This window comes from Ictalurus punctatus, chromosome 2 (assembly GCF_001660625.3).
Source record: "Ictalurus punctatus breed USDA103 chromosome 2, Coco_2.0, whole genome shotgun sequence".
Taxonomy (NCBI): domain Eukaryota; kingdom Metazoa; phylum Chordata; class Actinopteri; order Siluriformes; family Ictaluridae; genus Ictalurus; species Ictalurus punctatus.
Window position 1 is genome coordinate 6,234,153 of NC_030417.2, and position 23,573 is coordinate 6,257,725.

General features: G+C 38.5%; 1 protein-coding gene across 6 annotated transcripts in view; it reads left to right on the plus strand.

Moving 5' to 3' along the window:
* Positions 1 to 21,580, plus strand: part of myo6a (myosin VIa) — a 121,925-nt gene extending 100,345 nt beyond the window's left edge. For 3 of the 6 annotated variants that reach the window (XM_047159896.2, XM_047159897.2, XM_047159901.2), the window contains 5 exons: positions 7,776 to 7,879; positions 9,586 to 9,717; positions 14,765 to 14,791; positions 19,040 to 19,258; positions 19,947 to 21,580. In XM_047159896.2, coding sequence (XP_047015852.2) covers positions 7,776 to 7,879; positions 9,586 to 9,717; positions 14,765 to 14,791; positions 19,040 to 19,258; positions 19,947 to 20,146 — 682 coding nt within the window. In that variant the 3' untranslated portion in view covers positions 20,147 to 21,580. Of the gene's footprint in view, positions 1 to 5,983; positions 6,023 to 7,775; positions 7,880 to 9,585; positions 9,718 to 14,764; positions 14,792 to 19,039; positions 19,259 to 19,946 lie in introns of all 6 variants that reach the window. The other 3 variants (XM_017494541.3, XM_047159894.2, XM_047159903.2) reach the window with 3 other exon arrangements.
* The last annotated feature ends 1,993 nt before the right edge of the window (positions 21,581 to 23,573 follow it).

Below are 23,573 nucleotides of genomic sequence, written 5' to 3' on the forward strand. Positions count from 1 at the left end.
GGAACAGGGAGCTGGTGAGGTCCTGCTTGAGGGTCTGGAATGCCTGCTCTGCTTCCTCGGTCCATCGCACCTGGTCCAGTTGTCGAGGGACTGGTGGACTCTTCGATGATTCTGTCCCGCAACAAAATCCGACTGACTTCCTCCTCAATAGCTTGAAAGTGAGCCTCTGGGACACGGCAGGGCCGCTGTCTGACCACCACTCTCAGCGGCGTCTTGATGTCATGCTGGACCAGATGGGTCAGGCCGGGCGTGGCTGAAAAGATGTTGGTGAATTGGTCAACCAGTTCTGTCAGCTATTGTTGCTGTGTGGGGTGAGGTCCTCTCCTCGGTGGCCCAAGGTATGCTCGTCGGGCTTTGAGGGTCAGCAGAAAAAGCAGACAGCACCGGGGCAGGCTGGAGCCATTTCTTTAGCAGATTGACATGGTATAATTGGGTGTCTGCATGCTTACCGGGCTGCTCCAGGTGGTAGTTCACTGAGCCTACCCTTTTGAAGATGATGTAGGGGCACTGCAAGTGGGCCAGGACCTTGCAGGAGGCATTCGGGAGCACCTGATCACCGCATTGGAATTCCCGGGGCTGATCTGGTCGAATGTTGGCCCTCTGTCGCTCTCTGTTGCTGTGGATGATGGGGGTGACCTGGTCAATCTGCTCCTGCATTTCAACGGAGAGGGCTGCTCCTCTCGTGCTTCACGGGCCACATCTAGAAGTCCACAAAGTCACCACCTGGCGAGGAGTTCAAAGGGGGTGAACCCTGTCGAAGCTTGGGGCCCAGTTTCGGCCATCCTCGTCTACCACCTGTCTGAGCATGTGTTTCAGAGATTGGTTGAACTTCTCCACCAGGCCGTTTGTCTGCGGGTCCATAGATGTTTCACCTGCAATAGCCGACAGATGTGGCCGCTGCTCCCTTTTATAGCCGCCGCTCTTCTGCTGGATGGTGGAGAGAAGCCGCTCCAATCATGGATAATCTTATGGATAACACTAGCTAAATAGTGCTATACCGACACCTAACTCTAATCTTAGCATTAGTAAGTAAAGTCATTTGGGCTATTTTGTTGTTGAAAATAAAACCCTTTTTTGTTCTTCATTTTTAAGGACAAATCACAAATTCCCATATTTTACTATCAATGGGCCTTGTGCATCAAGCTGGATTCAAACGGATTTAGTCATAAATCTTTGTAGGAGCATGTACTGTACACAGGGGGATTGGTATTGATGAAAATCTCGTGATCTTGGAAAAAATCGTTTGTATCCTTCTCATGCTCCTGAGTGTGTGTATATTTACCCGTTCAAAGAGTAACTAATGTTAATCATCGATTGATCAGAGTTGAGTGGCCGATAAGTGACCAATCTAGTACGTTTCAAGCAAGAATCTGCTATATACAATCAGCATATATAGTGTGCCGTGTGACTTCCTCTTACACCCTCCAAATTTTCCAACATGGCGTTGGCAAAGGAGTGTTGGTATGTACGATAAATGTAGTAGTTTCCCTGTGTGATGTACTTGGTGTCATCTGGGTACAGTATTTATTATTTTCAAACCACTGTCAAACCATTTTCCCTTCACCTCACTTAACTTGCATCGAATTCACCTTTTCCATAATCTGGCTCCAGATCTTGGCCCTTTCAGGTGCTTCTTCAATAGTATGGCTTAGACGTGAGTCAAAATAACTTGCACTTCTACTCTGAGAACTTGCTTTTTTGCCAATGATAAACGAGGTGCATAATAAGGAGCAAATGACTACATTCGCCTACACACACAGAGACTTCAGACTCCAGTGCGAAGCTTGTCTGACCTCTACAGAACCATCTAAGTTGTTGAGGCTCGTCTTGCCAACAAAACTTGACCCATCTCAATTACCTTAATGACGCTCAGACAAAGGATTGTAATTTTACATCCAAACTCTAACCTCTATTTCGATGTTAAGCTCTACGCACACAGTAAGAACACACAGCTTTATGCACAGTCTGACTCTGAAGGGTAGCACTGGTGTGCACCCCAGTGTCTGTTTGGCTAATGTGCTATATCATCATTAATAAAGGATTACACTTTAATAGCTCTAGAACTCCAGAGCTGCTAACACTGCATGACTGGTGAGGTGTAACGCACACACATGTGCGCACACACACTCTCTCAGACCCTTGCTCACTTGGCTAATGCTATCGCTTCTTCATAAATAAAAGAATAGGATTAGGGAGTGATGAATGTGGAGGCACACTCTTCCCTGCACTGATCCAGCGCTGCTTGTCTTATGGTTGGATATTAGAATTCAAAGCTCTGTTTAAGACAAAGAGAGCTGCATTGTCCATCAGAGGAATGTGACCCTCAGTCAAGAGGATATGTAATAGTTATGGAGTAAATAAGGGCTGTCAGCTCTATGTGCTTTATCCAAAATAGTTGGAAATACTAATTAAAACTCATATTCTACTTTTCAATATTAAATTCATTTTTCAGGAGTTCAAAGTTAAATGTAAAAAATAATAATAATTAAAAAAAAAAGAACAGTTGGTCCACTGAGGGTATATATACTATGGGTTAGATTTATTATATACAGTGGTGCTTGAAAGTTTGTGAACCCTTTAGAATTTTCTATATTTCTGTATAAATATGACCTAAAACATCAGATTTTCCTGAAAGTAGATAAAGAGAACCCATTTAAACAAATGAGACAAAAATATTATACTTGGTCATTTATTTATTGATGAAAATGATCCAATATTACATGTCTGTGAGTGGCAAAAGTATGTGAACTGTTGTTTTCATTATCTGGTGTGACCCCCTTGTGCAGCAATAACTGCAGATAAATGTTTGCGGTAACTGTTGATCAGTCCTGCACATCGGCTTGGAGGAATTTTAGTCTGTTCCTCAGTACAGAACAGCTTCAGCTCTGGGATGTTGGTGGGTTTCCTTCATGAACTGCTTGCTTCAGGTTCTTCCACAACATTTCTATTGGATTAAGGTCAGGACTTTGACTTGGCCATTCCAAAACATTAACTTTATTCTTCTTTAACCGTTCTTTGGTAGAATAATGTGTGTGTTTAGGGTCGTTGTCTTGCTGCATGAACCACTTCTTCTTGAGATTCAGTTCATGTCCAGATGTCCTGACATTTTCTTGTAGAATTTGCTGGTATAATTCAGAATTCATTGTTCCATCGATGATGGTGAGTCATCCTGGACCAGATGCAGCAAAACAGATCCAAACTATGATACTACCACCACCATGGTTCACAGATGGAAGAAGGTTCAGTGTTTTCCTTTCTCCAAACATAACGCATCTCATTTAAACCAAAAATTCTATTTTTGTCTCATTCGTCCACAGAACATTCTTCCCTCAGCCTTCTGGCTAATCCAGGGGCTCTTTAGCAAACTGCAGAAGGGCAGCAATGTTCGTTTTGGAGAGCAATGGATTTCTTTCTTTTCTTTCAACCCTGCCATGCACAACATTGTTGTTCACTGTTCTCCTGATGGTGGATTCATGAATATTAACATTAGCCAATGTGAGAGATGCCTTTACATGCTTTGAAGTTACCCTTGCTTCCTTTTTGACCTCAATGATTATTACACATTTTGCTCTTGGAGTGATATTTCTTGGTCTCCACTCCTGGGGAGGGTAATGATGGTCTTGAATTTCTTCCATTTGTACACAATATGTCCGACTGTGGATTGGTGGAGTCCAAACTCTCTAGAGATGGTTTTGTAAACTTTTCCAGCCTGTTGAGCATCAACAGTCCTCAGAAATCTCCTGTGTTTGTGCCATGATACACTTCCACAAGTATGTATTGTGAAGATCAGACTTTGATAGATCCCTGTTCTTTAAATAAAACGGAGCGCTCACTCACACCTGATTGTCCCATTGATTGAATACACCCGACTCTAATTTCACCTTCAAATTGGTTGCTAATCCTAGAGGTTCACATACTTTCGCCACCCACAGATATGTAATATTGGATCATAAATAAATAAATGACCAAGTATATTATTTTTGTCTAATTTGTTTAATTGGGTTCTTTTTGTCTACTTTCAGGGCTTGATGTTTTAGGTCATAAAAGGGTTCACAAACTTTCAAGCACCTCTGTATTTATTTATTTAGTTATTTAGTTATTTATTTATTTATTTTTAATCAAGCAGCGATCACATTTTAAGTGATCATTATTATCCACCTTTTAAACATCTAAGAAAGTAATAAATAACCGGATTGCTCACCATGGGCCGTATTTAGATTCAAACTAGTGATGAGCTGATAAAGAAATTGCTCACATCTATATTCAAACCTCAAACGCATCTACAGACTTAAGCTCTATTCAGGCACGTGAGCAAGAACTGTATATGCAGGGTGGAGTTTGCCAAAAACTGTCACTGTAAATCCATAATAAGTTTTGTTTTTCACACAGAGGAAATCGGATGAGACAGCAACTTATAAAGTTTTTGGATAAAGTTCTGAATTAACTTGATTAGCGCTTGGTCAGTTTATCATCGAAACCATGGCAACATTATCTTTATAGGACCAAAACAGTTGTCAATTTGATAAATCAAAACCGCAATTGAAAAGTGTGATGAAATTGTTTATGTACCATGTACATATTATGATTTTGTGATTTCGTATCTCGTGGCTACATTAAGCTGTGTGTCAGCTGTCAGAGTATAAAAGGCTAAATAATAGGATGTGCTGGATCAAGTGCTATTTTATATGCTTTTGAATTAAAACAAATTTGATACATGTAATCATTACAGTTAGGCTCATTTTTACAGCAATACATTGAGTATTAGATGTTTGTCAGAGGTTGCCATCTTCTAATTCATCAACAAAGCTTTTTTGTTCTTTGTGAAGATAAGTGTTTACAGTCAGTGTAAAACATGTATCAAGCTGGATTCAATGGATTTAGTCGGAAATTGTTCGTAGGAGCATGTACACAAGGGACTTGGTATTATTTTGGATTTTGGAAAAAACGTTCGTATCTTGCTCGTGTGTGTGTGTGAATTTTGCATTCGAAGACTAGTTAATGTAAACCTTTTGATTGATCGGCATTAAATCATATAAATCGTAGACTTATGAGTTATGTACAGGTCACTGTGCGTAAGTTTAAATCGCTTGTGTATTTTTAGTTACACACACAAATGTATATAAAATTGTTATAATTATAAATACATCACTACAGTTAGGATCATTTGTACAGGAATATACTGAGTATTATGATGCCTATGTCAGCACTTGCCAGCTTCTAATTAATATATTATCACATTAGTATTGTTTTTTTTAAAGGCAGTGTTCTATATGCTGTTAAAAAGCCCAGTCTGTGAAATCTCTCCTTAAACAACATTTGGCAATGTTATAGGCGTGAACTTGCTGCTGGCTCAAAAACTATTTTACTTGTGCGCACACTAACTCTTAATACAAGGAACTTTCCTAGAGTAGATATTGATAAAACTTTTGGGCTCAAGTTACCACTTCTGAATACAGCAAGTCCTTTTACGATCTTTCCTTAAGTACAAAGATTCAGGTAATGTTATTATATAATAGTTATTTCTCTTAAAGCATATTGTTCACTAATAGGAAAGGATATTTAATCGTAAGAGTGAGTTGTGCCTGGACCTGCTAATGGGGTAAATAACTTCTCGCATACAAAACCGTAGGTCCTAACTAGAACGTTTGGTTAAGTGTTTGTGTACATTATTTACTACTCTGTACCTTTTTGTTTTTGTCTGTGGCACTGGTGAAATTATGACAAAACGAAAGAAACTGCAGCTGTTCAAAATCCTCGATGGCCAGTATATCTGCAGAGTTGGGTCAATTTTGTACTTCATCTGAAGCACAGAATTTTCCCAGCTTTATTTATAATTGTATTTTGGCACAAAGTTATGGCCACCCGTAGAGCATGGATACACAGTTACACACCCAGAATTGGATGATGTATACATGGTGAACATAAATACTGAATGATATTCTAACCCTGTTTGTGTGTGTGTTGCCTTTATCATGCCATACAGGGAAGAAATGGCGAAGGAAATGTCTGAGCTTCTGGCTAGGTGGGTTGAGCGGCTCAATTCGCCTCCGTCGACTCCCGTCATGACGATCAGCCACAAACAAACCCCTCGAGGGCGATTCATTTAGAAATTAATCAGAGATTAATTTGGGGGTTAATTCCAATCGAATGCTAGATGCAAATGTTGACTTGTAATGAATACACGAATGAATTAATTGATCAATCTGTTCATCGAGCCGCTCGGATCAGTCCTGATTAAACGGTGTTGTAGTACTTGTGGAAAGAATTGCTCTGTGCTTTATGTGCATGTTATTATTACTCACCAAGAGACCTTTCCCATTAGGCTGAGTTACCGTTTCCTTCGAGATAATGAAACGACCTGCATGTTTTTGTTTTTGTTTTTGTTTGTTTAGTTTTTTTTTTTTGTCACAATATTTTTAATCATAATTTCCATGATTTATTACATCTTCGTGATCATTGAATTTATCTGCATGTGATTTGGGCATACCTGCATTTGCCTGACACACTCTTACAAATCAAGTGTTAGCAAGCTAAAAGGTTCCGTATTTTTTTTGTTGTTGTTGGATTGTTTATTTATTTATTTATTTATTTATTTATTTATTTATTTATTAAAAAAGAAAAGAAATTCTCAGATGTGGTATAGCTATCGATCTAGCTAGCATTACATATGCTACATGAACAAAAATCTGTATAAAGATGAAACATGGGTAGTAGGGATAGTTACATAAAAAGAATAAAACTGGACAGGGCATGCTGTTGTTATAGGAAATAAATCACTGACTGGTGTTCTAAACACAGCGTGAACTGGAGTTACTTTTACCACCGCGAAGTTGTTCATTTTCAAATATATAGCAGCATTATGCTATATATGCTAACACCTTCTGACCAATCTGAGTCTAGATTTGTCAGACACAAAATAAAATATTTTATTCGTGATAATATCATGGCATCTCAAAAGACTCAAGGTATCAAGAAATGCCTAGTTGTCTCCGCTTACCCGGAAAAGAAGTACTGCACTGTATTGATTCTCAGGGTGTCCATAAAGGCAGAGCTCAACTATTTCCTGCCGCACTCTGCCAGGGAGCTGAAAGCAACACCACAGTAGATAGTTTGAAGCCTGTTTAGCGATACAGAGACTGAGTGACATTAACAAGCGGCTGCCGCATTAATCCCCTGAGCTAAAAGGCTTCAGTAGGCTGCCAGTAAAACCTGGAAGAGGATCAGCCAGGCCATGGAGGTGTGCCAGGTCACTGTCTTCTCTCTTTCTTACGTATCTCAAGCTTCACAGATCTTTAAATAGCCATTAAAGTGTTAGGCCCAGCTCACAGTGGCAGATGTGATCTAGGAAACCGATTAGAGGGTGGGTGGATGTAGGTGGATACTGTGATCCTATCATTTAAAGGTGTAAGAGGAAGAGAGGAAGGTGAGACAGATCAAGCCAGGAAGTTTGGAGTGTGTCTGTGCATGCCTTTATGAGCTTCTTTTTGTGCTGTCCAATGCTGCAAAGGTTTATAATCATCGAACCTGTTAATACCTATTTGCTGCTACCATACACGGTAATCTTTGTATGTCTTCTCAAATTGCATCCTTAGGTACCAGCTTAATTGACCCCAACTAACCTTTTGTTCTTTCCTCTTTAATACCTGGCTTTAACTACCCTCCAGTGACTGTTCTTCGTTAGTGGAAAACTTTTGCGTAAGAATCTCGGCGCTGTTTCTAAGTCCCTGCATGTTGTGCCTTTTTTTGTCCTCTTTTACTTGCGCTGGTGATGGCAGAGGTCGGCAGTTGCAAGTCACGAAGGCTACGCCTGACACCAAGAAGCACGACCTTAGCAAGTGGAAGTATGCAGAGCTCCGAGACACCATCAACACTTCCTGCGGTAAGACTTCTATACGGTGGAGGAAGACAGTGGCCCATTTATCAGGCGTTTTAGTTGTTTATCCAGAAACGAAAGTTAATACTCGGGCGTCCACTTTACTCCCAGATCTCGGCTAGTGCTTCTGTCGTATGTCAGTAGGCAAAAAATAAATTTTTTATTAATAAGGGATAAAATTAATAAAATAAATTGATTGGCTGACTGATAACTGAAATGATAAATTCATTTAATAATTAGGCAAATAATTTTTCTGTGTCTTAGTGGTTTGCCTCACATCACCGGGGTTGGGGGTTCGATTCCCGCGCCCACCCTGTGTGCACGGAGTTTGCATGTTCTCCCTGTGCTTTGGGGATTTCCTCCAGGTACTCTGGTTTCCTCCCCCAGTCTGAAGACATGCATTGTACCCTGATTGCCATTTCAAATTGTCCATAGTTTGTGTATGTGTGTGTGATTGTGCCCTGTGATGGGTTGGCACCCTGTCCAGGGTGTCCCCCGCCTTGTGCCCCTAGTTCCCAGGGATCCTGCACCCCTCTGTAGGATAAGGGGTACAGAAAATGGATGGATGGATTTTTCTGTGTGGAATTACTCCAAAGCATTGGCAATGATTCTTAGTTTTCTATGCCTGAAATCAGTGAATCAACTCTCTTTGGGATTGACTTCGGCATGAACCCAAAGCTAGATGGCGACTTGATGACTTGGCACACAACATGGATTATTGTGTATGCTAAGACAATTAAACAATGTAGAGTTTATCCAATTGATTCAAATGATTCAAGCGAATTGATTCACAGCACAACAGTGCATAATTCACACGCTTCAGGACATAATGAAGTGAGAACGCGCTCGTCTTGCACACTAATCATTCCTTCGACGCCATGGTTATTTTCAACACGTCTCATACAAGTGCTCATACAAACTAGCAACTCTTTGTCCAACGTATCACGATAGTATTATCTGATAGGGCAGAATAAAGATGAATAGATATGGCCATAAATGTGTGATGCAGCTAGAAAAACCCAGATAAGTTAACACAACTTCTCACAATCAAATGATTACAAATCAGAATATTGCTTTCATGTCAGAGTTCCCACAGAAGGTTTTCTCCACATGTTTTAACGTGCTCCTCCATTTCCAGTGAAGCATAGTCCAACTAATAGACAGATTTTACCATCAGTTTTTTTTTTATATTGATTTTGATGATTTATTTGTTGCAGCCATGCTTTCAAAATTTACAGGTAAATATTAATTTATATAAATGGATTAGGGCGGAGCCCAAGAAGCTGCCTTGTTTTTTACTCATTGCTTCCTGACCTTAATAAATATGAAGCAGTCATATCGATGGTAGTCTGTAGTACCAAGAGAACAAGGGATGGATTAGCAAAAGAGGGCGTCTTTACTTATTATACATTATCAGTATTCTGATGGAGTTGAAAATGATCACCAGGCACAATACTACTGCAGTCTTTCTGGAGGGACTGCACCTCCTTTCACTCGTTATTCACCCACTCACACACTCCCTGTGAAAAATGTGAGCTCTTGTGTTAAGAGCCGAGCCAATGCTGCAGGAAACGGGAACCCGATTCTGGGGACGCTGAAAACTCAATTTAGATCCTGATCCTCACTTTGTCTTCCTCTTCTTCTTCTTCTTCTTCTTCTTCTTTTTAACCAATTCTCTCCTCACAATCTCGCTCATTTCCTCCTCCTTAAAGATATCGAGCTGTTGGCTGCATGCCGAGAGGAGTTCCACCGCAGGCTGAAGGTCTACCATGCCTGGAAATCGAAGAACAAGAAACGCAACGTCGAATCCGAGCAGAGGACTCCAAAGTCCATCACGGACTACGGTAAGAGACAGCGCTTCACGTTCCGTAAACTCGCATTACACAATACACGAAATAGCTACAAAGGTCACAATCATCATGGCTGATGAGGATTACATGGGTTGGAGTTAACGCAAACCAAATATGAAAACAAAACAGTCGAGTCCATTGTTAAAGCAAAAACAGATTTAGGATGTTTTTATTGCTATTTGTATTTTAGTAGTGCAGTTAAATGCTGATTTAAGAACACAAACATTGTGTCAAACCAGCTTTAGTTAATAGGCTACAAATTACCTTTTGCGCATCAATGGTTCTTTAAGACAAATAAATAAATCAGTGACTTAGTGGTTAGCACATTTGCCTTGCACCTTGGCGTTGGGGGTTCAAATCTTGCCACCGCCCTGTGTGTGCGGAGTTTGCATGTTCTTCCCGTGTTTTGGGGGTTTCCTCTGGGTTCCCCGGTTTCCTCCCCCAGTCCAGAGACATGCGCTGTAGGCTCATTGGCGTGTCCAAATGGAATTCATTAGAAGTTCCTCAAAAAAATATTGCCAGTAGGGATAAACAAAAATAACTACAGGAGTGGGTGGGATTGGTCAGAGATCCTTCGGGGAACAGGGATTTAAAAAATACAGAAGCGCTTAACTTTACCATAAAAAACACTTCAACAAGGTGCATTTGATTTGTAGAACTGGTTTCATCCGGTCTGAATATATTTCCAAACTAGCAAAGTGTATTTAACCTGCTAGTTGACCGTTTCCCCCAGGCACAAATGTTGCTTGTGGAGCTAAAAATCTAAAACAGTATTGTTGGATCATCAGACATTTGTATCTGGAAGCCTGGAACAAGCTTCCGAAAACAAGGAATAGCATCCTCCTGGTATCTCAAAAGCCAGTGTCATTCACAATCATGCTTTGATTAGTTGGATGCACTGCAGTTAATTGTTTTTCATTTGCGAATCGTTCCCGTCCTCTATAGAACTATTTGGCTTTGCTGAGGAAAATTCATCATGTTGTGCGTGGGTATGTGTACATACAGCATGTGTGGATGTGTATATGCATGTGTCACCCTGTAATTACACACTCCTTTCATCTGCCAGTATCCAAAATTAAGCGAGACCATCTGTCAACATAGCAGATCCTTCTCTTTGCATTTCTGTGCCCAAAAACCTCTATCTGGCAAATCTACACAAACGCACACAAACACAGGCTTCTCAAAGCCAGTCCATTTCTACTTTTTCATGTTTTTCATGTTACTGCAGAATATGGATTCTTCCCTGTGTACATGAGAGAGTCATATAACGTAATAAAATTAGTATTTACTCCTTCCCTACCAGTGTTCTGTTATTGTGATAATAACGTGGAGGTTAAAAGCATATGTAAGGAATAAAACATATATCGTATAGGAGAATAATCAACGATGCATGCTTCCTGTAACAGCATGTCCTCAGGCAGTGGTGGCTTGGCGGTTAAGGCTCTGGGTTACTGATCGGAAGGTCGGAGGTTCAAGCCCCAAGCTGCCACTGTTAAGCCCTTGAGCAACCCTTTAACCCTCTCTGCTCCAGGGGTGCTGTATCATGGCTGACCCTGCACTCTGACCCCAACTTTCTGACATGCTGGGGTATGCGAAGAAAAGAATTTCACTCTGCTGTAATGTGTATGTGATCAATAAAGACTCATTATCTTATTTTACTTATGGTACGTTCACACTTACAGCGACTCACAGGCACAAAGCAACCGGAGACCATTCATTTTCAATGAGAGCTGGCAACTTCCAGCGAGAGTGACTGTTGGTGACTAGATCTGGGCATGTCCAGCAACGCGACAAAGTTGAGAAAAGTTTAACTTTATGCAAATTTGGAGAGACTTGGTACAACGACTACCGATGGGAGTGAAGAGAGTAGAGCGCACGTGATCCGCCATGCTTCCTGTGAGACCGAAATTTTTTGTGGACCCAGACAGTCTGGTGTTTGCACTTTCGCCACAGGTAGATGGCCGCAATGGCAAAGAGTACACGCTGTTTTTCCTTCATCTCGTAGGATACGATGCATATATACACTGGTGAATTTTATATACAAACGCTCTCCCTCCAGAATGTTTCATTTTAATGGCAAGAAAACTGTTTTGTTGTTAAAAGTGGAATGCTAGTTGCGTCACCCACTGATAAAGTTTACTATGGCAACCAGTAGTAGGAACGGTTACTGGCAACTTCATAGTACAGCGACTGGCGTCTTGCAGCGATAAAATTGCTGTACATGTGAACGTGTGACAGTTACGAAGCACTGACATTGGAGACTCCTTCCAAAATGATGAATAGACACCTCCTCACAGAAAGCTTCACCATATCAGCAATTACATTCATTTTTTTTTTAATGTGGAGAGTCTTAGAACGAGCGCATTAATATGAACCTGTGTTTTGTCTTTCAAATGGAACGGTTGACCGGGCTGCTTTTAGAAAATAAATCGACACTTTCCGACCAGTTAAATTTGAGAAATCAACAGCACCCTGCTATAAATTATGTTCATGCATTGTTGACCAATGATGACCAGTTGTGCTTAAAAATACAGTCCAACGTTTTCAAATAAATGATAACGATAGTTTTACTCAAACAATATGTTCTATATTTCTCAAAAATAAATGATTTAAAACCACCACAGTCAGTGTTTAGCGATTAAAGAACATCATATGAAATTGAAATATACTCCTTGTATATATGAATATCCTGTTCTCACGTTTTCTTTTCAGCTGCGATGCTATATATTTCATTCAAATGCTGAAGCATATTCTTCAAAAAATGACCGTTGTTTTCATATCTTAATGACTAGTACCTAATATTGACTTCATTATCACTGTAATTACAGTCCTTTGTGTGTTATGCGTTATTGTCCGTATTTCCTGTAATTAGTAAAAGCAAATGTTGCTTGAGTTATTAGTGAGCAATATCATTCAGCAAATTTGTATTAGATAATCATAGCTGATGAAATAAAAACAGCTCTTATGAGTGGACTGTTTTTCTAAGCTTCTTGCTGTGCATCTGTGCTGGGAGTCGCCATGGTGATGAAGAGGATGCGAAGCCTGTACATGGCTATTTACAGAGCCGCTATGTTTATGCGTGCTCAGCACACGCAATAATGCCACTTTTATGGTTGTTATTATCACAGCCCCTTTTTTTTGATGAAAGAAAGGAGGACAGATGGACAGATAACTGGAGACTTATGGGCTGTAATATGTACCAGAGGGAAGCATCCTGCATACTACGCATCAGTATCTCTTCCTGTCTTTTTACACTCGGATACCTATGCAATCCACTAGGAAGTGTGTATTTTCAGGGGGGAAAAGATTTTGATGTAGTATTTACTAAAAGAGGTTTAAGTTTTCTTTTTGGCAGAAAGCAGTATGAGGTGTTTATACTCGTACTGGTTTATGCTTTATCAGAAGGGCTTCAGAAGCATCTGAAATATTGTTCATGGTATTGTATGAAAGGTGATGCACTAGATGTCCGTGATTAAAGACGGTCGGATAGTAAACAGCGTGACGTGATTTACACAAACATACATTAACAAAATAAATAAATAAACAACGATGAACTCACATACTGTACCATTTTTGCATGTTGTTGAAACATGCCAACAATTACATTTGACCATTTAACTAAATATTCCAAATATATAAACTTGTTTAAATGACAAAAAAATAAATGTTAACTTATCTCAGATAGTGTTTACATTTTTTCCTTTAGGTAGTTTTGCCTATATATTGAAAAAATGAATAAAATTTTCATAGCATGCCGAGGATGATCTTCACCATGCCAGAAAAGGAAGTGCAAACTGCAGTTCATGGTCATCTGACATGGCATTTTTTTTTGCCATGTCAAAGCCCCCCTTTTCCAGTTATGTAGGAAAATAGTAGCTTCGTAATATTGCCTAGCAAAAAACTGGAGATAAATTAATTGCCATATTGCAACACCATGCAGCAAAGGGTTAAAAGAAGAAAAAAAAAGAAGTCTATTCGAATATATTAATGACAGAATAATGAAGATGAGCACTGCATTGTTTTATTTTTTTTAATGTTAAACCTTCAGTTAAAAAAATGTAGAATACGTTAAGAAAATGAAGCATTGTTTGCTGTCTCTTTCTATGAAAATAGTTCCCTGACAATTCCGAAAAACTGTAATTAGTAACTTGGTGGGATTGATGGCGTTATTCTCTCACATCGATCTCCCATTGGTAGATCTTTCCCATTGGTACATTGGCAATACAAAATTGGAAAAATCCCATTGGAATTGGCAAAAAAAAAAAGATAGTTTGGTTTCAGTGGGTGACCTTATTATAACTGCTGCACTATGACCAAGTGGTGAGGAGCCTTTTTAATGTCCCAAAGGCACTGGAAACCTCTTTTAGTATGAAGTAAAATTCTGGTTTTAGTCATAAATGGAAACCTACAAGATTTAACACTGTGTGTTAGGATCATGCACCTGTTACCAAAGGAATACATCACAGTGCAACCCTAAAAAATGCAGTAAATTTATTGAAATCATTGATTTGTCTCGGGTTTAAAAAAATTGATTTAAGCATTCATCTTCAGTATCCACTTTATCCTGGTCACGGTGGATCACCAGGCAGGAATACACCCTGGCTGGGATGCCAGTCCATTCCGTGACCTCCTGAACACACATATTCAAACGCTTATTCACACTTGGGGGCAATTTAGCCGACTTTTGTGTTTTTAGAAGGTGGGAGGAAACCGGAAAACCCAGAGGAAACCCACACAGATAGTAACACGAACTCAGCATCGAACCTAGATGACGAGTGCTACCCAGTGCACATCCATGCCGCCTTTTAAATATTATATTTGTGAATAATAAGTATCACCTACATAACGTTTTCTATTCAAAACGTTATAGCTGAAGAAACAGGGTGGCTTTCATTTTTGTGACCTCGTTGTGTCTTCATACCAGAGACACATAAAATCTCAAACACTACACACTGGTCAGTGTCTCTCATGCTGCTGTGGTCATATTTTATACGAAGATGATCAGATGAAAATTCATAACCTGTGCCTCTTTTGTTTTTAGGTTGCGCACGCCATGTGATAAATGTGTGTAAGTGGTCCTTGATGGTAGTTTAACAATTCTAACAGCTGGGCTGCCCTCAATAACCACACTGAACCACTTTGTACCCTTCTCTGATTTATATTCACTGTCTTCCCTGGCTTTTTGCTAAAAAAAAAACACACACACACACACACACACACACACACACACACATATACATATACATATATATATATATATATATATATATATATATATATATATATATATATATATATATATATATATATATATATATATATATATATATATATATATATATATATATATATAAAATCTCCAGTGGACACTTAAGAACTTGTTCTTGCATGCAAAAAGAAAAAAAGAGATTTTTTTTTTAAAAAAAAGCTTCTTTTAAAGCTAAAAGTAGTAAGGTACTTATGTAAGTTGCCATGCAAAGTGACATGATTGTTAGCTTGCCAGTATTTCATATGTTAGGAAACCCATTAGGAAACGGTTGGATTTGAAATGAAAAGCTAGTTATGCAGACATTTATGTTAAATTAACTACCTGATGCAAGAAGTAAATAATACATACAGTAGGCCTAGTAGCTGATTTATAATGATGGAGAAAGCTAGACAGTTGGAGAGGTACAAGGTTTTTGATGAAAGTGTTACAGCATTGTGTGTTTTGATCTGAGGATTATGTCTAGAGTTATTATGCCTGGCACGATAATGTTTGGCAGAAATACAATGGGTTTATGAACTTGCATGAAGCAGGCGAGTTATTTAACACACTCATCGAGGCACAAACAGATGGCCAAACACAACTAAACATGAGAACTGTAGTATGTACTATACCTCTGGAATGGCGCAAACACTAAACTGGAAGTAATCAGTTCAACCCCAAGGAATGCTAGCTTATAAAAGGGTTGTTTGGATAGAAAAGTTTTGAACTTCCTGGAAGTATTTTTCTTTGAGCCCAGCAATCTCTTATAGGGTTCTTCATAGGACTTTTAAGAGTTCCTTCAGTCGGACAAGCGAAGAAATAATAATTACTGAATTTTATTTTTGAAAGTGGTGAGTATATCCGCCTTCATTCATGTCAGAAATTTACCCCAACATCAGTTACATTTGTAGTAACAAGTAGCTATCTGTGCTGATACAGTACATTACATGTAGTACTTAAAAGTTTCAGTGGTTTGTCACCAGGGTCATTTCTGACAGGATAAGCAGTTGCTTCTGGCCCACAAGCCACCAAGGGGAACATAAGAATGCAATTAAAAAAAAATTGTAATAATATCTTTTATCATTAGGGGATGGTGAGCCCATGGTTGTTACCACTGTTCAGGTTTTTGCAGGAGGCCTTCTGAATCTTTGGTTGCCCATGGGTTCTAGAAAATTTCTGCAAACTTTCTGGATGCCTTGGCTGTAAAATAAAACAAACATACAAAAAAAAACATTAACTGAGTATATTTTTATGTAATTGAAATAAAACCAAAGTATTTAAATATTAGACATGTACAATGTGCCAATTTGTACAATAATAATATTTTGTCTATTTTGTCTATTTGTTAGTTCGACAACAGATTTAAAATAGTTTTATTTTCTTTCCACATTATTTATTACAAATGCATTATACTTAAACATTATTTAACTCGTTTTTAACTTATTGAGGTTTGGATTCAATTCAAGTGACCAGTCAAATTGGATAATAACTATTTGAACTCAATAATAAATAGAATAACTTTGATAATGGTGGGTTGTGATTTCCACCACTGTAACAATAAAAAAAAAAATAAAAAAAAAATGAGGACACCCTGGATGTGTGTTATGGATCCCTGGGGATCTCTGGACCCCAGATTGAGAACCATGGCACTAAACAGCATGATATACAGCGGGGGAAATAAGTATTGGACGCATCAACTTTTTTTCCAGTAAATATATTTCCAATGAGGGTTTTCACATGAAATTTTCACCAGACATCAGTATTAACTCAAGAAATCTGGAAATATAAAGAATTCACAACATTAAGGTCCATAAATAAAGTTGTGCGTAATAAAGTGGAATGAAGCAGGAAAAAAGTATTGAACACGCTGACTGAAATTTATTTAATACTTAGTGGAGAAGCCTTTGTTTGTAATGACAGCTTCAAGATGCTTCCTGTATGAAGAAATTAATCTGTCGCAGTATTCAGGTGTGATTTTTGGCCCATTCTTCTAAACATATTGTCTTTAAATCTTGTTCAGTTGGATTTGAGTCAGGTGATTGACTGGGCCATTCTAACACCTTGATTTTTTTCTCTGAAACCAATTGAGAGTTTCGTTTGCTGTATGTTTTGGATCGTTGTCCTGCTGGAAGCTCCACCCATGTCTCTTCTTCATCCTCCTGGTGGATGGCAGCAGATTCTTCTCAAGATTCTCCCGGTAAAGGGCTCCATTCATCGTTCCTTCAATTATTTGAAATCTGCCAGTACCATGTGATGGAAAAACAGCCCCACACCATGATGCTTCCACCTTCAAACGTCACTGTTGGTATAGTGTTTTTATGGTGATGTGCAGTGCCATTTCTTCTCCAAACATGGTGTATAGTATAACAGCCAAAAAGTTAAATTCTGCTCTCGTCTGAGCAGACTACACTCTCCCAGTATTTCATAGGCTTGTCTAAATGAGTTGTAGCAAACTTCGACATGCCTTTCCTTTATTAATGGAGTCTTGCAGGGTGACTGTGCATAGAGGCCATGGCGGTGGAGTGCACTGCCTATTGTTTTCTCTATGACGATGGTACCTGCTGCCTCCAAGTGTTTCTGGAGCTCTTTCTCTGAGTGGTCCTTGGCTCTTGGTCTACGCTTCTGACTACCTGATCAGAAATCCTGCGAGGAGCTCCTGTGCATGGCCGGTTGATGATGGAGTGGAGCTTCCACTTGTGGATAATGGCCACAGTGGTGCTTACTGGAGGATTCAGAAGTGAAATACGTCTGTATCCGATTCCATCAATATGTTTTGCAACAATAAGGTTGCGAAGGTCTTGGGAGAGCTCTTTGCTTTTACCCATCATTAGATGTTTCTTGTGTGACACCTTAGTAACAAAAAGTCTTTTTATAGACCATCAATTTACTAACACAGCTGATATTAATTTGCACAGAAATGGGGTATAAGTACTTACGGATTTCAGCTGGCTCCTTGCTTTACCTTGCCTTGGAGAGCTGCTTTTTCTTAGCGTGTTCAATACTTTTTTTCCTGTGTCATGCCACTTTATTACACACAACTTTAATTATGGACTTTAATGTTGTGAATTGTTTATTTCCAAATTTCTTGAGTTAATACTGATCTCTGGCGAAAATTTCATGTGAATAGCCTCCTTGGAAATATATTTACTGAAATAAATGTTGACGCGTACAATACATATTTCCCCCGCTGTATAATCCAACAAAAGATGACAAGGTCCAGTTTATGTGGATGGTGTGTGAAAATGTGGACTAAAGTCAAAGCAGCATGCTGTCGAAACTTTTTGGGTGTTTTCTTGGAAGTTCCTGCTCTTTTCTGAACTGTCTTTATGAATATGCTAATGTGGCATTTTTATCGGTGAACTATAGAGCTTGTGGTCTCAGTCAATGCAGAAGCGACTAACTCTGCACTTTCTCCCACTTTGTTAGAAATATACCCCAGCTGATTTCTAATACTGACTAAAATCAAATCAGTAATGGAGCAATGCTTGGTGTGGCAGAAAATATAGAGAAAATCGAAACTGGGACACCACTTTGATAAATAGCTTGCATTTAAATGATTCAATGCACCAAATATGAACACAAATTTTATTATGTTTTATAAGCTTTCCACAAAAGCTTGGCTTTATTTAATGTACCAACCAATATACATAACAGTGTGACTATTCTTTTCTCTTCAGCATATATTAAAATAATGCTGAACACGCCATATTATGTTACCCGAAATGAGAAAGTGGTGGTAGCATCCGACAGCATTATGTGAATTCTCTAATAAAAACCAAATCTACAGTATAACTATCATTGATTCCACTGTAGATTTGCCAAGATCACTAACAACTAAATTCCAAATTACCTAGCATATCATTTACACTGATTAAAGCAGTGCAACAAATGAATAGCTCCAATTCAATATACTTAGGGTTCAATTCCCTATTTATCCAATTCGCCAATTTTAGCAGTTTTAACATCTCTTGTACATGCTAATAGCAGAACCCTTTTGGTACTGAACTTAGAATCCTCATAGTTCAAAGACCTAACTTCCTACAACACATTGCGTCTCTGTTCCTTCAGCCCAGAACTACGTGGCTCCTCCAATCCCTGCCCGGCAACATGAGATCGTGATGAACCGGCAGCAGCGCTATTTCCGCATTCCCTTCGTCCGCCCCGGTGATCAGTACAAAGACCCACAGAATAAGAAGAAGGGGTGGTGGTATGCACACTTCGATGGGCCGTGGATCGCCAGGCAGATGGAGCTACACCCTGATAAACATCCCATTCTTTTAGTGGCTGGTGAGTGCAACTTGCTTTAAAGATTTTGACATTCTTTAGTACAGTGCTTCTTAAAACCAGTCATCAGGACCTCCACAGTTCCTCCAGGGATTTAAGAACCACTGCTGTATTTATCGTCAAGGAGAATATCGTTGTTTGATTGCGACATATCCTTGAAATGGTTGGGGTCAAAGCACAAGATCAACACGCTTTAAACAATTAATGGCTAAGGGTACAAGTTCAAGAACCCAACTCTGGTCATTAATTGTGGTCCTACAACCCTGCAGTATGGTATGGTATTACCTGTGCTTGGTTTTGTTTTTGCGTGCGAGTGATTTTTTTTTTGTTGTTGTTGAAGTTTTCACCTCTACATTTTGACAAAAGGCCATTAAGATATTAATGGAACAAGTATGAGACACGTTGATTTCTGCGATATACAACTGTACCTTTTAATAGGAATCACGCAATGTTGTATCTGTTGTACATTCAACAGAAGCATAAGAAGGACCATTTTGGTAATTGTCTTGAGTACTTTACCTTGTTCCTTGTCAGTGTGAACATAACTATAGCATAACTTAAAAATGAAAGTAATTATAAAGCAAATTTCACTCGACACCATTATTCTATTTCTTTGTAGCATGCAACTTTTATTCTGTAGAATTTAGTTCTTAATTGTGTGTTTGGTTTTGGTTCTCTGAACTGTTTCTAGGCAAGGATGATATGGAGATGTGTGAGCTGAATTTAGAGGAGACAGGTCTGACCCGTAAGCGTGGAGCGGAAATCCTTGGCCGGCAATTTGAGGAGATCTGGGAGCGCTGCGGAGGAATCCAGTATCTGAGGAACGCTATCGAGAGTCAACAGGCACGTCCCACTTACGCCACGGCCATGCTGCAGACCATGCTCAAGTAGACACACATAGAGTACAATCATGCACTCGGTCGGTCAACCATTAAACCATGGCCATGCTGCAGAAACTCCTCAAACGGTTTAGGTGTCTTTCTAATTTGAAGAGCAGAATGCAGTTTATCTCATAGTTAGAATTTAGATAGTAATTTACTTTAGACTCACTCACTTGGTTTCTCAGTTCACCAATGAATATGCTTTTTGTTGATATTTTGTCTTTTGCCCTTTAAATTGTTGCCCTCTTAATTAGTTCCCTTTTGCTTGTTTTTCTCTTTAAATCTGTCACTTGCATTATTATGCTTTCATTTTTCTTGCACGTATTTTTCTCCATTAAATCCATAACTCAACTTTGAGGCCTTAATAACTGCAATTGCCTGGGTGATTCCTTTTAAGATGCATCTCAGTGTACCATTTTGTATATTATCTGGTAAATATTTCGATAAGCAAGTGTTAATAATTCAGTCTTTCCTGTAGGGATATTCCAGTTTTGAAACTGTATAGTTATCATAGCTTCTTAAAACACTTAACGTCTTTATATTTCAATTCAAATAGATTAAATGAAGATTTTCAGCAACTGGGAGAAAAATTTAATTTAAGCTTTGCACACAATTACAATAGTCTTTTATTGTTTGTTAATTATTTTCATGGTAACGATAGCAATTTGTCAGTTACTGTTTACACTCGAGTAAAAAAAAATCCCTCATTTGTAGTTCAGGTCTAAACTCTAAACGATGCACTATATTTTTCTGAGTGATTTTTCTAGCATTCCGTAACCTGTATTGTTAAGCTGTACCTGATCTTCCAGCTTCAACTGAATGTACAGAAATTTTTACACAATTTTACACAAAGTCCGTAAAGATGTAAAATTGAGAATTAGATTGTGTTTCATTGAATAACTTTAATCGCACTTGTTCTGTTGAAGTCTTTTCCTGAATTTTCATTGTGCTACTCAAGAAGGATTAACATTCATTTTGGAGGAAGATGAACTATAATGATGTGTCTAAATTATGCTTTTGTTGTTGTTGTCAGTAAATGAAGTGTACGGAAATTTATGCAATACTTTAAGTAACTAATACATTTTTTGAAACGAGTGAGGAGTTGTGTTTGCTCTGGTTTTGGTTGGACCAAATATGTATTCTAGCAAATAACTAATGACTCTAATGGGGGGGATACAACTTTTGTATAAAGCTAAACATTAGCAGCTGCCTGCATGACCTCACAAACATGACCTCACATACATAAACTTGTCCATATTCATATGATAGTGTATAACTGTTATTACAAGTAATAACAGGAATTAACTTCACAGATGTTCCACAACATTAAATGGGATAATAAACAGATAAAAAGTATTACGCCATTCTATAATTAATAAAATATATATATATAGTGTTGGCAAATTCCTGTGGTATGAAAGAAATAAAGCACTTTGGGTTGGGCTACCTCTGCTTGATTATTTTTTTTTATAATCACATACCTGTTTTTTTATATATATAAGGTCACACAAACACACACATGTACAGTACACTGGGGTCTAACGTTCTTAGACCACATTGAAAATCTAGGATTTTTAATTAAAATAGGAAAGAAACAGAAGGTTTTAGAATTTTGAAATATTTATAACAAAGAAAGTAAAATATCATTATCTTTAATGTTTAATATTCAAGATTCTGCACGATTTCTAGGCCCCTATTTAAATGAAAGCAAATTTGTGATATTGGCCATGTTAACTGCTTTGTACGAAAGGTCAGATTTCCCTCATGCCTAATCTCTTCTATTGAAGCATGTGTTCAGACGTCACTCCGATGGATTTGGTCTAAAATGGATCGTAAGGTTTTGCACTTGTGGAGTCCATGCCAGCTCGAGTGCGTCACTGTCAAAGCAAAAAGAGCGATGTACCAAATACCAAGAAACTCTGAAATCCATGTAAATATTTCAAACATTTTACTTTTCACTCAACTGTTGTCAGTAATATCATTTGTAATGAGATTTTTTGTACTAAATTAGAAAAGAATGCAAAATAGAAGCATTTTCAGTTGTAAAGTCTCAGAACTTAATTATCTCATTAGGTCTTAATGGCCTCATTAGAACTTGTTAGGCAGGTCCAGAATTTTCAATAAGAATGAGAATCCCAGAGCATAATAAATTCTCTGACTCTTCAAACACCCAACACCCATGGGCTACTACAAACAGCTAACTGATTATCTGAAAATGAGGGTAATTGATGTCTACAAAGCAGAGGAAGGAATAGATATCAAAGTGCTTCACAATTTCTACTCTCCAAAATGTCATTAAGAATTGGCATTTAAAGGAAAGGCAAAATCTGGAAGACCAAGTCAACTCTCAGATATAGTTTTGAGGCTATTAACCCTCTGATGCTGCATGATAATTTGCTCTGGCTTTCTAAGAAAAGATTGTAGTGATTTGCCATTCAGTTTCTAGAGAAAGCTGGATAATGTGATGTTTTTCAGACAAAAATTCTTAGTGTAGCAGTATTGACTTGTATGAAATAAAATCAAATGTGAAAAATAGGCTGTGCGAAGGTATGGCCACCCTTTCAATTGTGGTGATTTGAATATGTGTTGTCACTTAATGCTGATTGACTGCAACACAAAATTGTTATCATTGGCTCAATAAACATTAGACTGAAAACACAGGTGCAACCAATCATGAAAAAGGGTATTCAAGGTAGCATATATTGGGATATTCAATTGATAGTTGTTAGTCATGAAAAGTTTGGATCATTTTACTGACTCAGTTTTTTTAAATTTTGTTCAGCAAAATGAACGAATATTTTTTAAAGTCATTACGTTAATTACAGCAGAATATAATTAAAATCTCTCTCTCTCTCTCTCTCTCTCCCTCCCTTGACACATCGCTAATAGTTGTGCTTAAACAAAGGTTTAAGGTGTTTGTCTCCACAGTCAGAAATATAGTTAGAAAATGGAGGGCCACAGGAACGGTGCTTGTGAAGGAAAGATGTGGTAGGCCAAGAAAAATATCTGAAAGGCAAAGAATGGTTAGAATTGTCCCAGACAAACCACAGACCACCTCCAAAGAGCTCCAAGAACATCTTGGTGATGATGGTGTCATTGTACATTGTTCCACAGTCCAGCGAACTTTGCACAAGGAACAGCTTAATGTAAGGGTGATGCAGCAAAAGCCTTTTCTGCATACTGCCATCAAGCAGAATCGTTTGAGGAATGCGAAGGCTCATCTGGACCAGCCAGAATTATTTTGGAATAATGTGCTGTGGACAGTAGAAACTAAGACAGAGCTATTTAGTCACAACCAGAAGTGCTTTGTTTGGTGGCAAAAGAACACAGCGTTCCAGGAGAAGAACCTGCTCCCTACTGTAAAATTTGGTGGCGGGTCCATCATGCTATGGGGCTGTGTGGCCAGCACAGGTACTGGAAACCTTGTCAAAGTTGAG